The sequence below is a fragment of the Ochlerotatus camptorhynchus genome, unplaced genomic scaffold (assembly GCF_037179485.1).
Source record: "Ochlerotatus camptorhynchus isolate MF236.1 unplaced genomic scaffold, CSIRO-AGI_Acam_v1.1 ptg000367l, whole genome shotgun sequence".
In the NCBI taxonomy this organism is placed as follows: domain Eukaryota; kingdom Metazoa; phylum Arthropoda; class Insecta; order Diptera; family Culicidae; genus Ochlerotatus; species Ochlerotatus camptorhynchus.
The window spans coordinates 1,644,707-1,668,874 of NW_027040855.1; the positions used below are offsets into that span (position 1 = coordinate 1,644,707).

At 40.6% G+C, this 24,168-nt stretch overlaps 1 protein-coding gene across 2 annotated transcripts in view; it reads left to right on the forward strand.

Moving 5' to 3' along the window:
• Aps (diphosphoinositol polyphosphate phosphohydrolase 1 Aps) overlaps positions 1-24,168 on the forward strand; it is a 25,970-nt gene continuing 1,802 nt past the window's right edge. The window contains exons 1-3 of one of the 2 annotated variants that reach the window (XM_065232341.1): positions 1-576; positions 2,358-2,802; positions 23,981-24,136. In XM_065232341.1, coding sequence (XP_065088413.1) covers positions 2,704-2,802; positions 23,981-24,136 — 255 coding nt within the window. In that variant the 5' untranslated portion in view covers positions 1-576; positions 2,358-2,703. Of the gene's footprint in view, positions 577-1,021; positions 1,174-2,357; positions 2,803-23,980; positions 24,137-24,168 lie in introns of those variants that run through there. The other variant, XM_065232342.1, reaches the window with a different exon arrangement.

The following is a 24,168-nucleotide window of genomic DNA, read 5'->3' on the forward strand; positions in this document are numbered from 1 at the left end:
CGATCGGAACGAAAAGACACCGACGGAACGACGGACAGACGGTGTTGTCTCGCCTTTCGCCCGTTTTGTGTGTGTGCTTTTCCACCACCGCTGAAATAATCGACTACTCTTCGTGCTGGAAAAGCCAGAAAACTTTCCTTTTTACCGGAAATAGTAGTGCTTGAATTTGATCTTTAGGTGCAAGATTCAGTGGTCCTCAGGATAGTGTGCTCGGTGTGCGAATATAGTGTGTAATTCGTGACTGAAAGTGAAGCTCCCGGAAGTGTGAACTCGGTTAGAAAGCTTCTGCTCTGATTGGTGGTTGGTAACTCAAGCCGGACAATCGACGGGTACAATAATTTCGAGGATCTTTGCTCTGTAGAGTAGGCAACACCAGGTGCCACGCCACGTACATTGAGGAGAACCTGTTGTGGAGATACAGAACGCGCATAGAGAAGCAATTCTCAACCCAAAGTTACCCTTCAAAATGGATGCTCTGCCGGATTCAGCCCAAATTAGTAAAAATCGTCCGCTGATTGTGATCCGTAGCTAGCTGCTTTGTGCTGCGACCAAAGGAACGCAGATCCTTTCTAGGTGGTAAGTCAGATTAGATTGGTGGTCTCCGAAGAGTATTTGCCGAACCGGTCAACAGGTGCAAATCTTCGGTGCACGGTTCTGTCCCATAGTATGTAATTGAAGATAAAGACGAGGTGGTAAATTTGAAGGTTGTTTCATGACTGAATATGTGTGCTGCGAATCATTTCATCGGAAGATAAGAACAAGAGGAACAAGTCGTAGAAGCACAATTTGCGATAATCAACAATGTTTTGTACCAGTTAAAATGATGTCGCTTCAAGTTCGATTCCTACGCTGCAATTCAATCATGATTGTTTGGATTTAATTTACGCATATCGGTCACCTAAATTGATGCTATAAAATGCGAAAAATCCAATGACAAAGTATACACAAGCCGGTTATCAATTGGTGACTCAGCTATGATAATTCCATGCAATATAAACAGTGAATCCACAAAAATGTACTAACATATGTGCAAATTAATTACGTTCGGCTATTTCATTCAGCCGGGATTATTCGGCAAATCTTCCGCATGATGGTGTTGCGTAAAGGTTGGAGGAGTGTCATGCGGACTTCATTTTTCTCTTTTTAATGTGCCAGAGGCAAAACAATAATAAGGTAAGCGAAATAGGATTTTGAGCCAATGACGCATGCAGAATGTATATGAGCACGAGATTTTAAACGAAACACAAAGAAAATTAAACAGAGGACAAACAACATGAATACTGTCGCTAGTAGCAAGTTTAGTGCAGTGATAATTCTACAAAATCTTCTTGGTATGCGAATCATTTGTAGTTTTGTAATTCATCAATCATGCTAGTTTGATACTTAAACTTCACGTAAATTAAATCATGTCAAAGGAAAATAAACTAAACAATTAAATGGGACGATTTAGGTAGATGGTACAGCTATATATATGGTACAGCTGCGGAGAATATAAAAACACCCAAGCCCACACACCTAATGAAATTACGTGTTGGAGCAAATGCTTTTAAAGAAATCAATCAGTTTGAAAATCTGTGGTTCTAAAAGGATCTAAACATATAACTTTGTTATGTTGCATGTATGCATTCTTTACTCCATAAGCAGTTAGTTACTTTTCTTTAGTAAAGAGGTTTTCAGCTACTCCATAAACATCCATTCATTAAAATGTTCTTTTAATTTTTGTCTCATAAGTGAGCTATGGAATCTACGATCATGAAAATTTTACATTATTTTCATACGGCATAGATTCGATTGAATTAAGTATTGAATTCTACCAGTATATCGTGTTTCCAACGAAAACCCATAAATTCTGGGATATAGGATTATCGTCAGTGTATAAGGCAACCAAAAATACTCGTAGCATGTGTATGTTTCCACTACACACTACACATGGGTCATTACTCCTAAATCGGAAGCAACACGTTCAATCTTGGGTCGATATATAATCTACAGCTCGCCACCTGTCGCCGCCACTCGTTTGCGAATATCGATTTACTGAAGAAAGTAAAAATACTACAAACTAAGATCATCTGGATATCTGTATCGATTTGATAGCATCACTAATATCCCCCTCGCCGTCCGAACATTCAAGCTGCTACATGTGATTAAAATCTTGTCTAGTATGTTGCCACCCACTTCTCACATTCGATTACCTTCGGGAATGGGTCACCGTCGACAACATTTTTTTTTTCATTGATTCAAACCGATTCGGCAAATCTCTTAAAACACACGATAGTGAAGGAGGAAATATTGATCGCAAAACCATACCAGGAATGTCCTATAATTAATAGAACTATGTTTCCCATTTTTATTCGCAGTGCTTAGACAACGAGGGAGTGTAGTGCCAGTTAACAATTATTAGTTTGTGTCCTCCAATAACCAGTAGAGAAATTGCATGTGCGTCGGATCCTTCCGGTGAACCAACAGAGAATATAGAAATTTCGGTGGTTACTAACTGTCCATGCCCCGAGCATAGCTGTGTAGTTTATTGTGTTTTAAGGTGATTGACCTTTCTGCAGGGTCAACAAAAACTCACAACTCACGGTCCAGTCCACCGACGTATTGATTACGCGAACAGTGATTGTCATATAGCTACAGTAGGGTTAATCAGGAGGAGCTAAATCATTCGGCAAGCAGCGGCAGAGGTCATTTTACTGAGACAAGATGGTCAAGGAAAAACCGAACTCAACTCGAATCTACGATAAGGATGGATACCGACGACGAGCGGCCTGCATTTGTGTGCGGTCTGAAGCGGAAGCAGAGGTGAGTTTTAAAGGGAATTTAAAAAAAAAAGTTCTTGAAAACCTTACATTAAGTACCTACCAAACAACAATCCTGAAACAGTCTTTAACATTAAGAGTAAAAATATTCAGATACCTTTGGGGATTCTTTCATATTCATAAAGGATTATATATGTATGTCCGTTGTCTGGGCTCAATAAGCAATCATCATTTGCGTTTTTATCATAGCTCAAAAAATAATCGATCGCAGACGAAACTACTGTCAACTGTGTTATCTTACCTTTAACTTATAATTGAATATAGTTTTTGCAATTAGACGAGTTCGTATTAGTCCGGAGACAACATATATTCGTTATGAGTAATAAGCTTACTATTTCGTTCACAATTACATTCAATAAGCAATTAGAATGGGGCCCCAGATAGCCTAAGTAGTCAGTAGGGACGTTCCGATATATCAAAATATCGATACAGTATGCGTCTGACAAAACGTCGCCAATGTTTTCAATTTGTTTATTTATTTATTTATTTATGATTCTCTTCATCGGACTTTTGATGTCTAAATGAAAATTGATGGGGAAAAGCCTATTTGGAAAATATTTGCGCAAATAGCATAGCATAGCATAGCATATGCGATTGCACAAATCGTAGGTGGATATATAATGATCAGCTCATATATTCCGCAAAAACATAATATGTTGTCGCAAAAAGGATACTTGGGATTAATATCCTTTTCCCATACCATGCAATCTGCAAAACAAACCTCGCATTGTATACCTGGCTACGTCCTTACAATCGCAGGGGAAAGGTAGGAATGTTAGTTCAACATCTACTTAAGAAGGTGCAGGGAACCCATACTACCTTCATAGACGTTACAGGAAATGGAAATCTTGTTAGTAGGGGAAGGGGGATATAAGGATGCTCTATTCGACAATATAAAGCAGTATAAACATGAGATAAATAATTTATATAAATACAATCAATTATATGCTTACCTTTTTAATATATTGAAGTCATTTCCTTTCATACACCCGTTCATTCTTTTTCTTCAACTGAGTTTAAAATGACTGAATCGATGGGTTCAGAGCAAACGTAACTTTTAAATAAAAATGGTGCGAATCTATCAAGTATTACCATCATTATTGAAATAAACTTTATTAATAAGACAATAAAGAGATAGAATATTATATTGTATGCCTTAATCATCTAACTTTACTGCTCATCTGAATCAACTGACTCATCAATAGCATATATCTCCTCGATTTTGTTTGTCACTTTCTCTCTGTCTCTGGCCAGATCCTCCCATTCTTCCACGCTTAGATCCCCAAATCTTTCAACATTTTGTCGAATTATATCAAACCAAGTGAATGATGGTCGTCCTATCTTTCTATAATGCTTTTTATATTTAGCAGCTAGTTTCAGCAGATGATTATCCTCCATTCTGATAATATGGCTCCAAAATCTCATTTGAAGGGCTCGAATTTTTTTGGTCACGGTTTTCCCTCGTAGAATATGATTCCCATTTGGCCTTTCTCCGTCCATAGTACAACAGCTCGCCAGTTCCGCTACTATTTGTCTCTCGTATTTTCGCATGGACGTGCGAGTGTGTTTGGTGATGACTGAAACTTGGGTTCCAAACGTCATTGTAGGAGAAATGATGGTGTCATACAGTAAGTTTCCAATCTCCACACTTGGCCTGTTCTCTTTCGCGAATGCAATAACAGCCTTAGAGGATTTAATGGCTTTCTTACAGCGTGCTTTAATAGATTTGAGGCGGTGTAATCTATCAGTTATGGTCACTCCTAGGTAGCTGAGTTCCTTTGCAACCATGTAAGTACAACCATCAACAACTAACGATGTTGGTGCTTCTCCTCTAGGTGCCCTAACAACTATTTTGGTTTTTATGGGATTTAAGAACAGGTTTACCTCCTCAAGATGTTTCTTCAGCACCGGAATGATTATGTTCAGCTGTTCTTTACTACATCCAATAATCAAAATGTCGTCTGCGTACACTAAAATGATGGGGTATCGAATATTGTGTACCTGATCCAACACGAAGAAACCATGTAAATCTGCTTCCGTCTTTCTGAGGACCTCTTCCATGATTAAATCAAACAAATACGGTGACAATGGACATCCTTGCTTTATGCCCATTCTACGATTCTCCTGTGCAGATTTTTGTCCATCCCAAAGCGTTTGGTATGTTTCCTCCCGGACGCATTCAACAATTCTGGCTATTAACCCTTTTGGAGCTCCTTTCTGTTGCAAGATCCTTGGGAGATCTTTTAAGGAAATTTTGTCGAACGCTTTGCTGATGTCGAGAGACATCAGCACCAAATCATCTCCCGCATTCCACTTTTCTTCTAACACTCGTTTTACAACAAAAAGATGATCCATTGTTGATCGCCCGTGTATGAATGCTGCCTGATGATGGCCGATTGGGTCTGTGCATCGAATTAGTTCTTTTAGTATCCAGGAAGCATACATTTTATATCCTGCGCTGCTCAAACAAATTCTGCGGTAGTCATTTTCATCCTTAGGATATGCAGATTTTGGTATTGGAACTAATAATGAATGCCTCCAATGAGCTGGCAGCTCATTCTCATCCCATACCCGTTGGAGAACTTCTTTGAACTCGGTGATTGTATTTGAGTTTGCATATTTAATCAGCTCTGCGTTAACGTTATCCAATCCTGGTGCTTTGCCATTTTTGCTTTCCCTAATTATGATATCCAAGTCTTCAATATCAGGTACGTTACAGGAATCTGAATCCATCACATTGATTTTTTTCCGGCAACAACAAATCACCGTCTTCTCCAATTTTCTACTTCCGCATAGATATGTTTGGTTTCCGTATCCTATTATGTTTTTTCTATGTTTTTTCATGTAATGATGAGCTCTGCTAATTCGTTCACCAAGCTTAAAACTTTTCAGATTTTCAAAAAATAGCCTTTGATCATTTTCTTCTTTTTTCCTACACATCTGTGAAAAATTAGTCTTAGCATCCTTCAACTGTTTTGCTACATTCTGGCTGTACGGATGCATTTTGTTTCTAAAAGACCACTTCTTGACCTCCGCCATTGCTTTTCTACGAGTAGGTGACAACGGTATTTTATGCAATTCAGATATGGTATTATTAGCTGCCTGCTTTAGCTTTGTCACAAGAGAATCCCATGCCTCCGAAATATTCTCGTTTCGAATATTTATTCTGAAGTTGTTTAACGCATCATGGTAATTTCCCTTAAATTTGTCGTCCTGCAACAGTGGAAAATATTTGCGCAAATAGGCGTAAAAACCCCATATCTTTTCGAAATACGAGGAACAATATAAAAAGAACACAATTGCAGAACAATTATATATTTTTAATTATGTACACTTTACATCCAATGGTGCATTCACGTATCTAAATAAGTAATTGCAATGTATTGTACAAATTGGTATCTTTAGGGAAGGCTATTAGTTTTTTCTCTTCTTCCTCCTCGTTGCGAAGTACTATTTGCAGACAAGAAGGGTCAATGCAAGAACAACATGTGAAAAGGTCATAAATGCTTTTTGTAAACAAACTTTCTTATGCCCTTTTCTCGCCACCCATATGACACCAACGCAAACCATCAACATCACCGGATAGGGGAAGTTTTCCTCTTCCTGATGATGTTGTTGGTTTGCGTGAGGGATCCTCGGTTGGCGAGAAAAGGGACTACAATGGTTTGTTTACCAAAAGCGTGTATGCCCTTTTCACATGTGGCTCTTGAATGTTGTATTTTGCACAAGCATCATGATATTTCCTGCAGTCCAGCAAAGTATGACGAACCTTGATAACGGTGCCGCAGCATTCACATACGGGTGGGTCTGTTCTTTTGATCAGGCACTCGTGTGTAAGTCTGGTATGTCCGATCCTTAACCGGGTTAGGATCCGTTGGTCTACTGGATTTTTGGTGTCATTCCATGGATTAGTGGTAAACTTAATCTCACGGAGCTTAAAATCCCGTGATGTATGCCAAAGATGGTCCCATCGTTGTCGTATAGCACGTTTGACTTCCGTTATCGCGTCCATGGCTGGTATTTGGGTATCAAATGGAACGTTGTTTCTAACATCACCAGCGGACGGTCTGATATGTTGGATCCATGGGTGTTTGAATCTACCCGTCTCCAGCGCAGATAAACAGCTGGCAGAGTCCGTTAGGCGTCGGATTTGGTGACGCCTATTCCGAAAAGACCTCAGTGGATCCGTCAGTGTGTAGCAGGGTACGTCCTTGAAAAAGTCGCTTGGTTACCTCTTGTACTATAGGACGGACTTTTTCTGGGGGGTCCCCAGCCCTAGTAAACGTTTTGACATCCCAGATGATCGTTGGTTTTGGAACATTGCATTCGCAGTCTGTACTCTGAAGCATCGCTAGTTATCTCCAGAAGTCGAATAGACGACTATAGGACCAGCAAGTCGAACGGTAACACGCCAGCCTCGGCCATGATAGCGAGCGTGGGGCTGGCGACGAAAACTCCGGATGCGAGTCTGACCATCCGGTTGTAGGTTGAGGGTAGTATTTTAATCATGTATCTTCATTTGCTGACTAATCCCATTCCGTAGAGGAGGCGTAACGTGATGATCGCAGATCCTACATGCAACAGTGAACGACGTGCTCCTCGAGGTAACTTTGCTCCAACCATTGTCAGGATTCGTAGTCGCGCGGTGCAGTTTTTATCAGTCAGGGTACAGTGAGCTTTGAAGTTGAAGGTCCGATTCAGTGTGACTCCCAAAACTTTAAGCTGCTTTGTTTTTGGAACTGGAATCCGATCGATGGTTATGTCTTTCTTAGGCTGCCGACGAGCATTAGGGCTACCGTAGAAGATGTTTGATTTGTTCGACGATATACAAAATCCAAAGCATTTAGCCCATTTTGCTACCATCCTATGGCATGGCGTTGTCCTTGGATCAGTCAAGTCGAGGCCGCCATCGCAGAGTTGATCGGGAACAAAAATAAGGAAACAGGTAGCAAAATTAATCTGATGTACATTAAATGGACAGCTACTCATCGTCTTGCAACAATTTGCTAATTGCAAGCAGTTGTATGTGTCGAACGGTATCTAGTATCAGCAGACTACGTTGAATCCGGTGACGAATGGTTTCCGCTGTGCAGTTGAAGTCGAAAAAAAAACATAGAATTTATTGAAACGTGCAGACATGAACCGTATTGGATCATGTAATCTGTAATTATCTGCTCAGGGTCCGAGATGCAGGAAACTCTTCGATCGTAGAATTCGTTCAGGTGCATAGATTTCGAATTCAGTCAAAATCCCGGGAGACTCGATTTCGCTTATCAGCACTTTTGCTGCAAAAACTACCTGGTTAATCTTCCGCCTACGTTCAAAAGTTTCAATACCCAGGAGTTGGCAACGATCTTCGTAGGGTGGAAGGTTCGTTGGATCATTCCAAGGAAGGTGTCCAAGAGCGTAACGAACGAATTTCCTCTGAACAGACTCGATCCTCGCTATCCAAACTGTTTCATACGGACACCATACTGCCGGTGGAAGCATAACTGTCCCATGTTACAAAACACAAATATGAGAAAACTGCAGTTAAAGATTGAACAGACGTTTTGCTGCTATTGTAAAATTTCACGGAAAAATTTGGTTGTGCTTCGAAAAACTGACGTAATACAACTATTCCATAGAAAGTTTGTCAAAATTTTGCATAAAAAGAAGTTTTTCCATTACAAAATCTTCTGTGACACTTATGCTGCGAATTTCTCTGACGAGTTGAACAATGTACGCATATCTGTCCCACTGTGAACAACTTCTCAGTTGCTGCTGTTGTTATGTTTGACACTTCGTGAGTGACGGTTGGAGTTTTTTCTTTAAAATTGTTGATTTCAGTACCAACATTTCAAAGGGGCGTGATTACATTTGTAAACAAGGGATTTAGCCGTCGATTTCTCATGGAAAAAAGCTCACTCATGAAAGTTAATGACACCACCAGGGGTTGAAACAGTTGACGTTTTTTACTATACACTCGCTTCGTTGTCGTGCGCGACAGTCTGTTTGTATTCGAACACTCATGCTCTACCGTCGTCTCTCTCACACAACACGAGCGGTAGAAAAACATTAGAGCTAAAAGAAAATTATCAAAATAGCTATCATATGACATGTGTGATTTCGTTGTAATTCCTCAATTTGGTGTAAATCAAACCATTTCTGATCAGAAATAGTATTACTAGGACATCATTGCTTGCTATTTTCAGAATTCACACAAGCACACCATCAGCAGCTCTTATTTTGAGAAAAACTAAAATACATACATTCGTGACGGTCTTCGGCGACAGTGTCGTATGACAGAGCCTGTCATACGACATTTTAGATTGGTACTGTACTATGATAGCTTGTTTTGCAAGTGTCGGAGGCAAAGGCAGTCAATTATCACAGAAAATGTGTCGACTACCGTGACCGCTTACAAGACTGGACACCACAGAGACACAGGCAGAGGAATGTTTCATATACCAGCTAGCATTGCTAATTTGGAGAGGTGAGCATTTACTTGCGAGATATCGAAGGCTAAAGCCAATGTTTACAAAAGCAATTACGCCCCTTTGAAATGTTGACACTGATTTGAATGTGGGCCGGAAACGTCTGCCATAGAAAATTTAAAGCAGTACGTCCAGTGTTTTTTTTTTTTTTTAACTCTTTATTTGTTTCAAATTCAAAATAAATTACATTTCATTTTAACCTAGGTGCTCCAGTTACTACAGTAACTTACCAGCCTTAATTGTTATGATATATAGCTATGTGTTTTTACATTGTTCCTGTCTTGGCAATTCAGTATTTTAAACAGGTTTTTTAAACCTGCATGTCAGTATAACAATTGATATCTTAAAACTAAAAACTAAAACTAAATCTTATCTAAGTATAAAGGGAATTAATCGTTGCAATTGAGGATTGCAACGATTTTTGCCTGAAATTATTAATTATTTTGTTGGACATTTGTTCTAAAGTCTCAACATTCGAAATTCTATGTACTACGGTTGTACTGTACCAGGGAGGCAACTTCAAAATCATCTTCAGAACTTTGTTCTTAATCCTTTGGTGGTTCCAGTGGTAGTGATAGCTATTAGTCTTTAACGAGACAATTGCTCCTGTTGGCGCATACGCACGATCATTTCCAGTGTCTGCATGTACACGTTACACGTACAGTACACGTTGAACTTATTCAAGCCTCGCCCGTACGTGGACATAACGAGAAAATTGTTTTTCTCAAAAAGGACGATATGAGCTAGGATACGCAAGCAACATCAACAGTGAGGACCTTAAATACTGCAAACTGTTTTCCAAGAAACAACTCCAGCTGATCGCCAACGATACGTTCTCTACTGAAGCTAACGTACTCTGGTAAAGGTCTCCTCGTTGAATTGAAGTAGATAGGAAGGCCTCTCTGTTGGCAGTTGTCGTTCCTGTTATTGGAGAAGATGAAACATCATTTTTAGTTGGTCTTCCGACCATGCATAGGAATGATAGTTACACAGACAAACAGACATAACACTCGCAAGTTGTTCATCGAACAAGTATTTAACGGTCAATTTAAAAGTATCATAGTTGGTAGTATCGCCACCTGTGGCGCGCATAGTCAATTCCCTTGCGTTTGACGTTTACACACTACCGCCATCTGTTCAGCGTACTACCCACCACAGTGTACTCAACAGATGGCGGTAATGTTTTTGCGACAATGTTTTATAGTGAGAAATATTCAATGTGTTATGTCTGTTTGTCTGTGATAGTTATTTAAGGTTAACCGTTGTATGCATTTCTTTTATTTAAAAAAATCTCATCATTTTACTCTATAGTTTTTCAATACCAAATTGTCATATGTGTCACGAAAAGGTACAAATAGGGCAAGGCGTTGCAAGTTGATTAGTACATTATATAATTTATTTGTTTGTAAATAGCAACAGAACTGTTGCTGTTTACACTTAAATTTTCAAAAAAAAAAGTGTTAATGTGCTTACGACGTTATCGAGGTATCATCCAAATAATTCAAAGATTAATTTTACTATTTGGGTAATCGTTTGGATCTTGTAATATTATTATTATCTCTATTTAGGAGATTTTCAGCCGCAGGCTGGTTCATCTCCGGGAGCCCCAGAAGGGGGCTTCCCTAATTATATAGTTGAGAGTTTGGAGAACCCAGAAGGGGTTCTCCTAGAGGTTGGTGGAGCTCCAGAAGGGAGTCCCCTTAGTACAGAGTATTTTTAAACAGAGTTCATTATAGTTCCTGTCTTGGTTCTTAGCGTGGTTGGCGGATCATGGTGTGAATGGCGGTGGTCGTTGTCGAAGGCAGTCAGGTAATCGTCATGTGATATCCAGGCTTACTCCAGTGGTGTCCATGTTCGAAGCGTAGTCATTTTGTATATATTGATTATATTTTATAGAACAGTCCAGCATCTTTTAGGAAAACTATTAGGGCTGCTTCCGTGGACGGGTCGTTAGAGAGGGCGTTACGTATGCTGTTCGGTATTCCATAGAGGAGCCGGATGTTATGGAAGCAGGGACAGTTGACAATCAGGTGTTCGACTGTCATAATCGTGTTGCAGGAGTCGCAAAACTTCCGAAAATAGGTAGCGCTACCCATGTTGTGGGTCACTCGGGTGTGTCCGGATCGAAGCCGGGATAAGACCTGTTGTTCCCATCGGCTCGTAATGTCATTCCATTTGGAGGTGTCGCCCTTTATTTTTCTTAGGAACGGTCCCCTTTTTGCGAACCACTCCCGGGCCCAGGCGTCTCGGAGGGATGCTTTCACCCATTTTTTTACGTCCTGACTGGGTACAACTGTGGTGGCCATCCCGTCGGAGCGATCTGTGGCAGCGAGATGATCTGCTTCACAGTTGCCCCGGATACCGCAATGGCCGGGTACCCAAACAAATGAGGTGTTCGGCGGCGCGGCCTTTTGGATCCCTTGTATCCAGGGGTGTCTGGATGTTGCTGAATTCAAGGCGTATAAAACGCTGGCGGAGTCTGTTAGGACACATATGGGTTTATTGGCGGGTGTCGTATTGGCGAAGTGGATGGCCGCAGCCTCCGCCGAGAAGACGGAGCACTGATCGGGTAGTCGAAAGAAGTAGCTATTGGATACATCCGCTACTCCGAATCCGACCTTCCCCATGGCCTTAGAGCCGTCCGTGTAACGGTGTTGAAAATTTGCGTATTTAGTTCTCAGCAGCTCCGCTACGTGGGCCTGCATGGCACGGGAGTTGTTACCTGCCTTGAAGCGCTTGGCAATTGAAAGGTCAACGCGTATGGTTGGTTCTGTCCATCCTCTTGCTCCGTTCCAGTGTACCCTGGACACGGGTGGGAGCTCCTGATGGACCAAGTTTCCGAGAGCTCTGTTCCCCTCCCTGAGGAGAAAGACCTCGTTTTTCCCGGTGGTATTTTCCAGGTAGCTGGTCGTTCTGCAGCTCAGCGTTTCGGCGACTTGGTATTGAAACGGTAGTACACCGAGTTCGACGCATGCCGATTCAGCCGGTGTTGAAGGCAGAAGTCCTGCGACGATTCTGATTGCCTGGTTATACGTTGGGGCTAGTCGTGTGGTTAGAGAGTCGTTGAAAAGGCAGAACAGTTCGATCCCGTAGGATAATCTACTGTTTACAGTGGCTTTGGCCACTTTTAGTAGAATCTCTCTGTTACTGCTCCGGTGTGGTTTGGAAAGTGTCCGAAGTGTCGATCGCACTAGAGAACAATATAAAGCTGTCAGGCAGATACGATCCCGAAACTCATCAGAGATCTTAAAGATGAATCCGAGTTGCCTTTTAGCTTTGGCTATGATATCCTTGTATTGTAGCTTAAATGTCAAACGGAATCAAGTGTAATCCCTAGATCACGAACGTTGTTCACACGCTGAAGAGGTTGGTGATCGTATATTTGATGGAAAGTGATGATATTGCATTTTTGAACACTCAACGTGAGAAAATTCCTAGAGCACCACTCGAAACTATCATTCAGGTGCTACAACCGCAAGCAATCAGTGAAGCATCGCACAACTACGTACATCTTGACATCGTATGCATAGAATGACCGGCAGCCAGTTGGAAATATCAATTGTTAATGAATATCGAGAATAGCAGCGGTCCCAAAGTGCTGCCTTGAGGAACGCCTGAGTCGTTTGAAAAATATTCCGATTGATCAGAGCCGATTTTCACATAAAGCTCTCGATTGGTAAGATACGCTTCAAACCAACGAGTGAGTCCTTGAGAGACACCGAACTTCTCGAGTTTGGCAAGTAGAATGGCATGATCAACCCGGTTGAAAGCAGCCTTGAGATCCGTGTATACGACGTCCACATGTGCTCCTGCCTCCATATTCCGTAGGCATAGGGAAATGAAAGGAGGGAGGTTTGTTGAGACCAAACGTTTGGGGTGGAAACCATCTTGGACAGGAGAAATGTAGTTTCTACAGCTGGCAAATAAAGTGTCGTTGATGATTATCTCGAATGCTTTCGAGCATGTACAAAGTGAAGTAATTCTTCGGTAATTCTCCACATTTAGCTTGTCTCCTTTGGGGCTGTTCATAAACTACGTAGACAGTTTATGGGGGTGGAAATTATCCACGGCCCATACAAATTTTACCAAATTTTACGCAGGGGAGGGGGGGGGGGTTCAAAAATCCCAAAGAACTTTCTACGTAGCTTCTGAACAGCCCCTTTCTTGAAAATCGGGATTATGAACTAAGATTTCTAAAGAGAAGGAAATACAATGTAATGACATAGGTATTGAACAGCTTTGAAAGCGGAGAAGAAAGCTCTTCTTCTTCTTCTTCGCATTTCAAGCTTATTGCGTATGGCATTATTAGCTTATTGCGTGCTCTCAGTGTTCTAGATGCACTTCCACAGTTATTAATTGAGAGCTTTCGATGCCTGTACCATTTTTGCATTAGTATAATTGTGTGGCAGGTACAATCATACTCTATGCCCAGGGAAGTCGAGAAATTTTCCAACCCGAAAAATTCCTAGACCGGACCGGGAATCGAACCCAGCCACCTCCAGCATGGTCTTGCTTTGTAGCTGCGCCTTTATCGACTGAGCTAAGGGAGGTCCCAAAGCTCTGTTGAGCATCTTTTGAGTATGGACAATGGAATGCCGTCAGGCCCAACAGCGTTCGAGAATTTCAGCCTCTGGATGGCAGAGTCGACGAGGTCCAATGTGACCGTGAACATATCAAAGCTGGACGCATTACTGGGAGTATCTCTGTTCCCTTAAGCAACAAGCAAGTTGAAAATACTCTTGACATGCTCTGCCAGGAGGTTACATTTTTCTAAAAAACTGTGGGCTCTTTTATCGCTTCTAACGTGCCGCAACTATAGGAACGTTTACCCTAGATGAATCTCAACCCTTAGTCCATCCTCTTTCCTTTTTGTCTTCACAAACGTCCAGAAAAGCTTAGGATTACGCCGGAGATTGGTCTGCATACGTTTTGAATAATTTTTATAAAGAAACCGGTTGTACATTCGATAGCCATTACTTACTAACAAAAATAATCGCTTGGTGAATGGATTACGCTGTATTTGCGAAGAGCCTTCGATCTCACACGCTTCAAGGAAATCGAGAATTAGAGCATGCAGGTTTTGGAGCAGGTCTCCTCAGAGACATACAATCCATTATTAATCGGCTCACAACTTCGTCGAAGTAGTTAACGGATTCATCAATGGATGAACACAAGTCAAGCGCCTGTCAATCTAGGGTCCAGGTGTGGGAGCTGCCCCCTGGCGTCGGTAGCATTGGTGGTCAGCACGGAATAAAAAGAAAAGACAATTCTCGGCGGGAGAATTTCCTCTGCCCAATGGTGTTGCAGGGAGGGGTATTACAAGTTTTGCTCATAAAAGCTAATAGGCCCTTTTCAATTCTTGGCCGAGAATCTGAGGTGAATTGCTTGGGAACTCTACGGAGAATTTAAAGTAAATTTAAAAAAAAATAAGCTCCAGTGAATTATTAGAAAAAGTTCGAAGTCTAATGACGAGTTTTAGGAATTTTTTGGAGTGTTCTACAGAGAATTTCTGAACTTTTTCAAGGGGCTTCCAGAGAGAATTTCAAATGTATTTTACAATAATTCTGAAAAGAACTCTCAATCAAATAAAAGCCTGCAAAGTTTTGAGCGAAGACTTCGAACGTGTCGCAGAACCAAATGCAAGATCCCGCAAAGGTGCTGCCGTCTTAGAAATGACCCAACTTCGGCTTAATCGCATTCAGTTTCATGTTTAATTCAAATGTATATCGCTAAACCGGGAAAATTTCCAAAAATCCGGGCAATTGATGATCAAGATTTGCTGGTGAAGATGCAGCAGATCTCGATGAATTTATGCTCCTAGGGTGAGAATTGGTTGCCTGTAAATTAATGATTACCAATTCGCGATATATTCCACATAAAGTTGATCGATGTTGCAAAACCATCCATGGACCTTACTTACTACCATAACTATTACAATTAAAATTCTCAAACCATAAGTAAAAAGGTTCTAATATATGTAGTTCTCTTTCCGAAAATGTATGAAGAAAACAAGAATTTTGAATGGAAATGGAGCTTAACAACCCATTATTTGTAAGGTCCACTTCCAAAAAACCATAATAGAGGAAATTTATCTAATGTTGGCCTATGGATCTAAGATTGGGCCCATCGCTAAAAATTAGCTATTTATCAATTTTATCTAGATGAACGCGTTATTGAGACGTTACTAATGGATATTTTTGGTTGCTATTGAAAACTTAGTCGATTGCTGAATTTATGTATGGGCCCAAACTAGGGACACTTAGGCCGACATTACCTGCATTTCCCCTACATAAGGTTAAAACTTTATGACACAAACGTTCATGTAAAGTTCCGTAACTATTTCAGTTAAAGTTTAGTAAGGAAGGATAATAAACAATTTTCAACGATTTTCGGTAAGGGCAAGTTATGGTTCGCGAATATGTGGGGAGCGACCCTATATTGATGACCGGTGCACTTGATGACTGTCAAATTCCTATAGAGATTGCTAAAGTGCAGCGAATCCAAACACATAAAGCAACCAACGATACAGACAAAACGGTTTCTACGACTACCATGACAAACTCGCTCTGTAACATAGCTCGATCCGAGTGGTAGAAGGATAATGATATATTGCTTGCCTGCTTTGTTGCAATATACACGGATGAGGACATAGCTTGATATGAATCGAGAAAAGACATAACAAAAAAATTCCCATTAACACACGTGTATCATGTTCGGCTTTACTTCGTGAAGCAGCTTGCCAATAATTTGCTCGTTTCCTTCGTTTCCGAGTGAGTTGTGTCGCACGGGCTGCTTGTCATGAAAAAGAAGGAAGAAGATTATATCATTATTGCATTGCACTTCTGACATAGCGTTATTATTCGGTTCGTTGATCGCTTGTCATTTTGTAATTTGGAGATATTTTTGATTCCTTGCTAAAGTGTGATTGTGTCAGTGATTTGTTATCATCAGGAAAATTTTCCAATATGAAGTTCTTTTTCCTGATGAAAACATTTTGCGTAAACATGTACGTGACGTAGTGTGCGTACGATAAACGTCAGCAATCTCTATGAATTTGCACGCTGTATTAGTGTTCGTGAGATACTGCTTGTAATGCTCAATAACTGCTAGATGCCGCCGATGGTGTAGAGGTAAGCATGACTGATTTCTAAACCCAGTTTGTTTGGGTTCAATCCCAGCTAAAAAATCTATGGTCATGCCTTCTTTCGGATGGGAAGTAACACCTTTGTTCCCGGTCCATGTGTTAACGGGTGCGATATCTTCCAGGTAGGGAAGTCGCCTTCCTGGCATTCGATTGCCGTCAATGGATGACAATCGATGTACGTCGGTGATTGGCACTCGATTGCGGATCGGAGACCGACGTTATAATGCAACAAATAAGATTAAAACCGTGGTATGAAGATATAAAGCTTTCCACTAGAGACACCATAATTATTAGGACACTTAGCCACAAAAGATAGGCTGAATAGATGGGGTTTAATATCCTTCGACGAATGTGATCACTGTGATGTCACTGAAGATATAACTCACATCTTACACAAATGTCCGATATGATTCAAAGCGCAGCAAATATCAATCACTTATACAAAAAGAAGAAATTGTTATAAGTTTAATAATATTTACAATAGTAGCCACCTGTCACTGAAATGATAAGAATTTTCAATTAATCGGTTGTTCGAATATTTGACGTTAAATTTGTCATTACAAGACTTGGCTGTTATGGATCATCCGCGGACCAACACGATCAGCGCCAAAGCGAGAGGGGAGATAAAAAAAAAACTACAAGGGACAACCCTATGGGGTTGTACGCAACATAGGACTACGTGGTCTTATATAATAAATCTTATTTGTTAACTGCAGCAGGAGCTTGTGATTTGTGTATGAATAGAAGAAAGCTACTGATTCCGATCAATAGCGGTGCGGCTTCTTCCTCCTATGGATGCATCATGTGGGCTGTAGCTTGCAAGCAGCCTTTCGTTGTGTACTGGAGAATACCACCACTCACCACGCGGTGATTGAATAAACACAGTTTGGTGAGACCGGATGGAATTCAAATTTGAAAGCTGTGTTAGGGAAATCGCTTTTCGCAAGCAATCGTTGATAATTTTAATTACCATAGCCAGGCATGGAAAATCATTTACATTCATTTCATGTATTCATTTACATTCATTTGCCTCTTACTTTTTTCATCAACAGCATTCCGCAAAATAATGTATAGAGCTTTTGTAGGTTTTGTTATTAGCTACAACTTTTGCCCATAACTAAAATCTCTTATGCATCACGAACTAGAGCGAGCAGAACTTGCTACTGTTTTTCAGTGAATGAAAAATCAATCACTGAAAAACAGTAGTGGCTTCTGTTCGCTCTGGTTCGTCATGCATAAGAGATACGGATTTGAGTTGTTGAAAAAAGTTGTAGTTAATAACAAAACCTACAAAAACTCCATGCATCATTTTGCGGAATTCTGTTGATGAAAAAAGTTAGGGACAAATGAATGTAAATGAATGCACGAAATGAATGCAAATGATTTTCCATGCCTGACCATAGCCACAGTTGCACATTCGTGCAATTTTCAATAGTGACATTTTGAAGAATTAAAATCCATTATCTCTAGATTAAAATCAGACCACTTTCATGCCGCGACCGACTTTGATTTTTGAAATTGCACCCCCAATGTTGTCTTCATGAACATCCCAACTAACATTTTCAGCTTTATAAGACAACTTTTCCAGCAATGTGCTGTAAAGTAGTTGAAACAAAGCTGCAGATACAGCTACAAGTAGAAGCTAGCAAAATAGTTTTGGAGAGCGTTTGCTCAACTTTTTCACAACCATTATTCAATTTGTCAGTCGCACTGAATAACATCAGCAAATAAACGCTAATGTCACTTTTATACACATACTAATCAACTTTCAACTTGTAGCTGCAAAACAAAGCTAACAAAGTGAATATATTACTGTACTCAGCTAATTAACTGTGTTAGTGCTACTTTGGAAGCAATTTTACAGTCAGCTAGTGCAGTTACAGCTAGAGCAATTTTACAGTGATTCATGTGCACTATTATAAAGCCTCTACTCAACGGTATTATTGTAGAAAGTCATGTATATTTGTTTACGTCAGTTCAAAGTGTTGGCGTAGCGAAGTTGGTAGTGTCAAGGTTTGCCAATACGGTCGTCTCAAGTTCGATTCCAGGTTCCGGTGCAGGGTGGTGTGCTTATAACTAATTTCGAATAATTTGATTTGCACAGCAAAATAAACCTAATCAATTCCTCCAACAAAAAAAGCGTAAATAATATTTAACCCGGCTTCAAGAGAAAGCTGTGTAGTGATTATTGGATACCCGGGAAAAGGTTGAGTAAGCGCCTTTCAAGTTCACACACAAATAAACAGCAGGATAACAGCTGTATAGAAGCGTTAATGGATATGCAATAAGAGCTTGTCACAACCGTCCCAACAGTCATAAGTAGCTGACTAAGTTCGCCAGATTTGTTTGTATAGAGGTTGAGTAAAGGTTTCCTCATATCGTATAACATTTAAATACAGCTTGAGGCTGTATAAATGATATGAGTAAAGCGTTTACTTTGCAAAAAATGTTAGTTGGGATGATATGAGTAAAGCGTTTACATTGCAAAAAATGTTAGTTGGGGATGGTATATTAGATTTAAACATATCCTAGATAGAGCTGGAATTAGGGCGTAACAGCTTTTGTAAACAATGACTTCTCTCGATGATTTTTAGGAAACCAAGGCACGCCCACGCAAACCTACATTACCGTCGGGTAGGGGAAGTTTTGTTGATTTGCGTGGGTGAGCTTTGACTTTCAAGACATCATCGAAAGAAGTCATTGTTTACAAAAGCTCTTACACCCTAACTCTAGCTCTAGCTTGATATGGGAACTGACATCCGATTGATGACCTTGACAAATGTCCAAAAAATACTCTTTTACAAATTTATGGTGGTCCTGAAAAGGACCGTTTTGTCGTGATGGTTCAGTAATGCTGAGTTATAAGGGTGTTAAACACAGATGAGGCTGGTGAGCTGTATGTTGTTTGGAATGAGGGTGACGCGCTTGGCATAGATTGCCCACAGCGACTCACGAAGAGCTACTGTTTCCGATAAATGACTGTGCGGCTTCTTCCTTCTTCTATGGATGCTTATGTGGGAAGCAGCTCGCTGCTTGTAGACAGCCTTTCGTTGTGTACTGGAGAACAATGTTCAGCGCCACGCACCGAACACCACCACACACGGTGATTGTAACTGAATCCGATCAGCGGTTGTGGGCACCCTTGATAGCTAGCTGCTTGCGGGGAGCTTCTCGTTGTGTACTGGAGAACACCACCACTCACAACGCGGTGATTGAATAAACACCGTTTGGTGAGACCGGATGGAATTCAACTTTGAAATCTGTGTTAGAGAAATCGCTTTTCGAAGGCAATCGGTGATAATTTTGATTATCAAGCAACATTTGCACATTCGTGGAATTTTCAATAGTGAAATTTAAAAAAATGATAATGCCTTGAAAAAGATGCGTAGAAATATTTTTGATCGATTGATGATAAAATTATTGCAATTGGTCCAGGGGTAGCTGAGTTATTAACATTCAAAATCTTTCATAATTATGTTACATGTTCCATTTTCGGTTTTCACAAAGTGTGCCTTCAAATCACAAACGTAGTTCTACGTCAAAAAAATAAAAGAGACCGACGTTAAGGTAAAAGTAATCTACTACTTGCAGACTTCATCAGTGCCAAGTACTCAACACACCAACACGCTCAAAACTCTTCATAAAGGGATTCAGTTAAGAGGTTCGACGAAATGTGAAGTGATGTCCCAGAGAATACTATTTTTGAAATTTGTATTTACTCACTAGGTCTTCTTCTTCTTCTTCTTCGCATTTCAAGCTTATTGCATATCGCATATTAGCTTATTGCGTACTCTCAACTTAGTGTTCTAGATGCACTTCCACAGTTATTAATTGAGAGCTTTCGATGCCTGTACAATTTTTGCATTGGTATAATTGTGTGGCAAGTCCAATCATACTTCTATGCCCAGGGAAGTCAAGAAATTTTCCAACCCGGAAAATTCCTAGACCGGACCGGGAATTGAACCCAGCCACCTCCAGTATGGTCTTGCTTTGTAGCTGCGCCTTTACCGACTGAGCTAAGGGAGGCCCCTCACTAGGTCATTTTCACCTTAAATAAAGGAATTAAGAAGAAGATTATAACTGCTCAAATCAATCCAAAAGAGTAGAAACTGAGACAGAAACGATGCATCTGCTGATTACTGGGCAGTATTTTGCAATGTTCAGACTACGGAGCTATGTTACATGTTACAAGGCTATCTTGATGACATTTTTCATGTCAATAATTATTATCACACCCATGTTATAACTCTATAGTCTGAACCTCAACCTGAACAAGGCATTATGCTTTCATTTGGATTTGCACTCTGCAAAGAACTTTTTTTATATTTTTAGTTTTTCGTATGTTTTGTTCTACTGTTGTAATGTGAGATTATCTGCAGGCACCTGCTTGGAAGAATTTACACTCTCTCATGGCCAGGGAACCTTCTCTGCTGTTCTACGATGTCACCTTCTGGGACATCTGCTGATCCGGTTTTGAGCTTTTTTACGAATGATATTTTCACTGCAGGATCGTGTGTTGAATCGCCCCCTGAGTATCACTGATGATTAGAAGCATTTCAATCGTTGTTGCCACAAAATTCTCCAAACAGATTACCGTCCTCACTTAGTACTAAGTGAGCGCTAAAAATCCCTATAATATAGCACATTGCGCCCTTTATAAGTGCAACGAAAAGTGCGGAAAGGCTAATACAATTAATCGTTTTGATGTCTTCTAATATAATCTAATCTAATCTAACACTAACACAGCCAGTTCCTGAAAGCATCCTGGAAAATAATATATATACCTACATCATTGTTCTTGTCTATTTGATATATGTTTCACATCGAAGATGCGTCATACATATCAAAACGGCCAGGCCTACTGTGCAGTATTTAAGGGACAAGATGATTCAGAAAACATCGGGCCTGTTTAAATCGAAGATGCTTCAGAATCCAATAAATGGATGAAACGTGGACATCTCGTACCGTACTCGTACGATCCGATTTTGGTAATTATATGATTGGTTGGTCGTTGGAAGCATCAAAGCTAGAAAGGTTAAGTGATGCTCCATTTTCTTCTGACGGTTGGGGCATGAGCACTAACTCTTGTCCCAGCCTTTTATGACTTATGGCTATAGCGCCACTACTCCAAGGGGGGGAGGTGGCTGTCAAATACGAACAATCGTCGCCTACCTCGCATAGCTGGTTCCAAACGTAAACAAGCCATAAGAAACCTACAGCGTTTGTTTACGTTTGGAACCAGTTTCATACAAGAATGATCAGTAGGCTGATTTGACAGCACGCCCCCCCCCCCAGCACTACTCGCTTTCTGAAAAGAGAAAAGGGAAAAGAAAAGGAGAAGGACAAAGGGGAAGGGATTATGTGAAATCTATGAACATAAAAAATATTTTTGATTTGAAATATACAATATGGAAATTCATAACGGCGGTGGTCACTATTTTCAAGTCAATTCGGAATATGCTCTTCACCCTTCAAATTTGAAAATCACTTATGCAGTTTGACACAAATTTAAAAATCAGTTAAATTACTCATTTGACCAAGTGACCCCTTGTTGACATCTGGCCATGTGGAACTTGCGATCAGGCTATGTCGCCAATCCTCCTCAATTGTGGGTCTTCCCATCTCGTTGTATCCCCCTTAATCCTCCGGAAGAATTGATTTCCTGACTGTAAGCATTCCGCATTTTCAGCAGTTTAATATTGTGGTCACGAGTCAATGATGTAGATCCAGGGCAGGGACCTTCCAGGTGTAGCAGCTTGCTAGTCTGCCAAAGGCTGCAAAACATGCTGTTTCCTCGTTTTCATTTACTACGATGTGTCCTAGGGATCCATACAAAATAATATACTTCTGAATTCCTTTGATAAAGGGATTGTCGAACAGGAATTTGAATAGTAAGCTAGCAGAATCACTTCTTCCTGAGGTCATTCAATAGTGTCAATTCACTCTGCACCCACGATAATGGCGTCACCGTGCTGTGGCAATGATGGCGATTATCTCTAATCCAAGCCAACCTGATTTGGAAGCACTGGGTAACCGACTACTTGCATGAGCATTATTAACCGCCCACGGTTGCTGCTCTGTTATCGCCAGATCAGCTGCATTTACACAAAGAACCAACAGATGATGTTTGGGACTAACATTCATCCGCAATGTGTAAAAACAGCAGATCTAATACTTAGCAATACCAGAGCCGGCCGTGTCCGAATGCAGATCAAATACTGAATGGGAAGGAATGTGTTGACATGACACTCGCTATGAAGGAAACCTAGAAGTCCTCTGCGCTTCCACGAGAAATTACTGGGATGTTGAATGTGGGGAAAGGTTTGCAGCATGGATCGCTTTGGTAAACTAATACTGATTGTAGCGTACACAGGTGACTATAAACAGAACATCAAATGATATTTGTTTGTCTATGGGTTTGCAGTTAAATTTACAACTATTTAAATCAAATAAATGGAAAGCTCTCACCTAATTCTGCAACTGTTTCTGGCTGTTCAAGGCTGTTGACGATCATCATCACAAGTGAATTAATAAATAGGAACGAACTTACCAAATGAATCCATGAGCAATGTCAACCGGATGAAATTGCATGGCGCTGCTGGTCCATCTTTCTTGCTTGAATCAGAATGATATCCACCATTGACCGCTTCCTCCGCCTCGTACTGATGATACTTTTCAACTGAAATAACATGTTGCCTCTCCTTGAATACACCTTGATCCATGGTGATTCCTTTTAATCAGGGGAATTTCCTGTCTGTATCTGTGATTAAAGGAGTCTCCAGGTTCACCACTTGTGGGTCGCTTCTCCGTGACGTCGTCGCAAACGAAAGAACGTCGGGGGTTTAGTGGGGGAGTTTGTTTTCGGAGCTCCTTCTTGACTCTTTGCTTGAACTCTTTGTTATCGACTTCTGGACCGGTGTGGTGGTTGGGTTTTTATACTGTTATAAAAATATGACGAAATATATTTCCCTATCTTTTACGCGTCAAATAAACAGCGGAGAAAATGTACGTCAAACTTGTTCAAAGGCAGAGCCTACTTTCTCCAATTAATCGTTTTGATGTCTTCGGTACACTTATTCCTTGGTTCATAAGAAATAAGTGCGCAGAAGACACCAAGACGATACAAAGCAAAAGCGCTCCTTTATTAGCGATTCGGCACTTGTGTCAGAGACTTACTTACTTCGCATTAAAATCGCCAGTGTAGATCTTTATGTCACTCTATGAAACCATATCCACGACGGCATTTAGTTGACTTTAACCTCTTTAACTATCTTTATACCTCACGCAGAAAAATGGATTTTTGTTTCAGGGCCTAATGTATTTTGTTATTGATTCAAACATATTGTAAATATATCCATTTGAATTTAAAATTCATTTCTCTGTGTGCTTAAGGTTTCGAAGCCGTGTTCCAAAGCAAAGAACTATCTATCCTTAAGGCTGCCCGGAAGACGCATCCGATTCCAAGCAGCACTGTTGTACAAAAGATCAATGTCAATGTTAACGTTTACGAATCTCGGTTTAATGCGACATACTGCTTGCAGGTACTACTAGTAACATCTTCACGACGTCCGGAACTATGGATAGTTCCAGGCGGAGGGGTCGAACCAGACGAGGAGTCCTGCGTGACGGCAACTCGCGAAGTCTTAGAGGAAGCAGGTGTAAAAGGTCAGCTTGGTAGATGCTTAGGAATTTTTGAAGTAAGTGTATTTTACTCGTAGATAATTTTCAA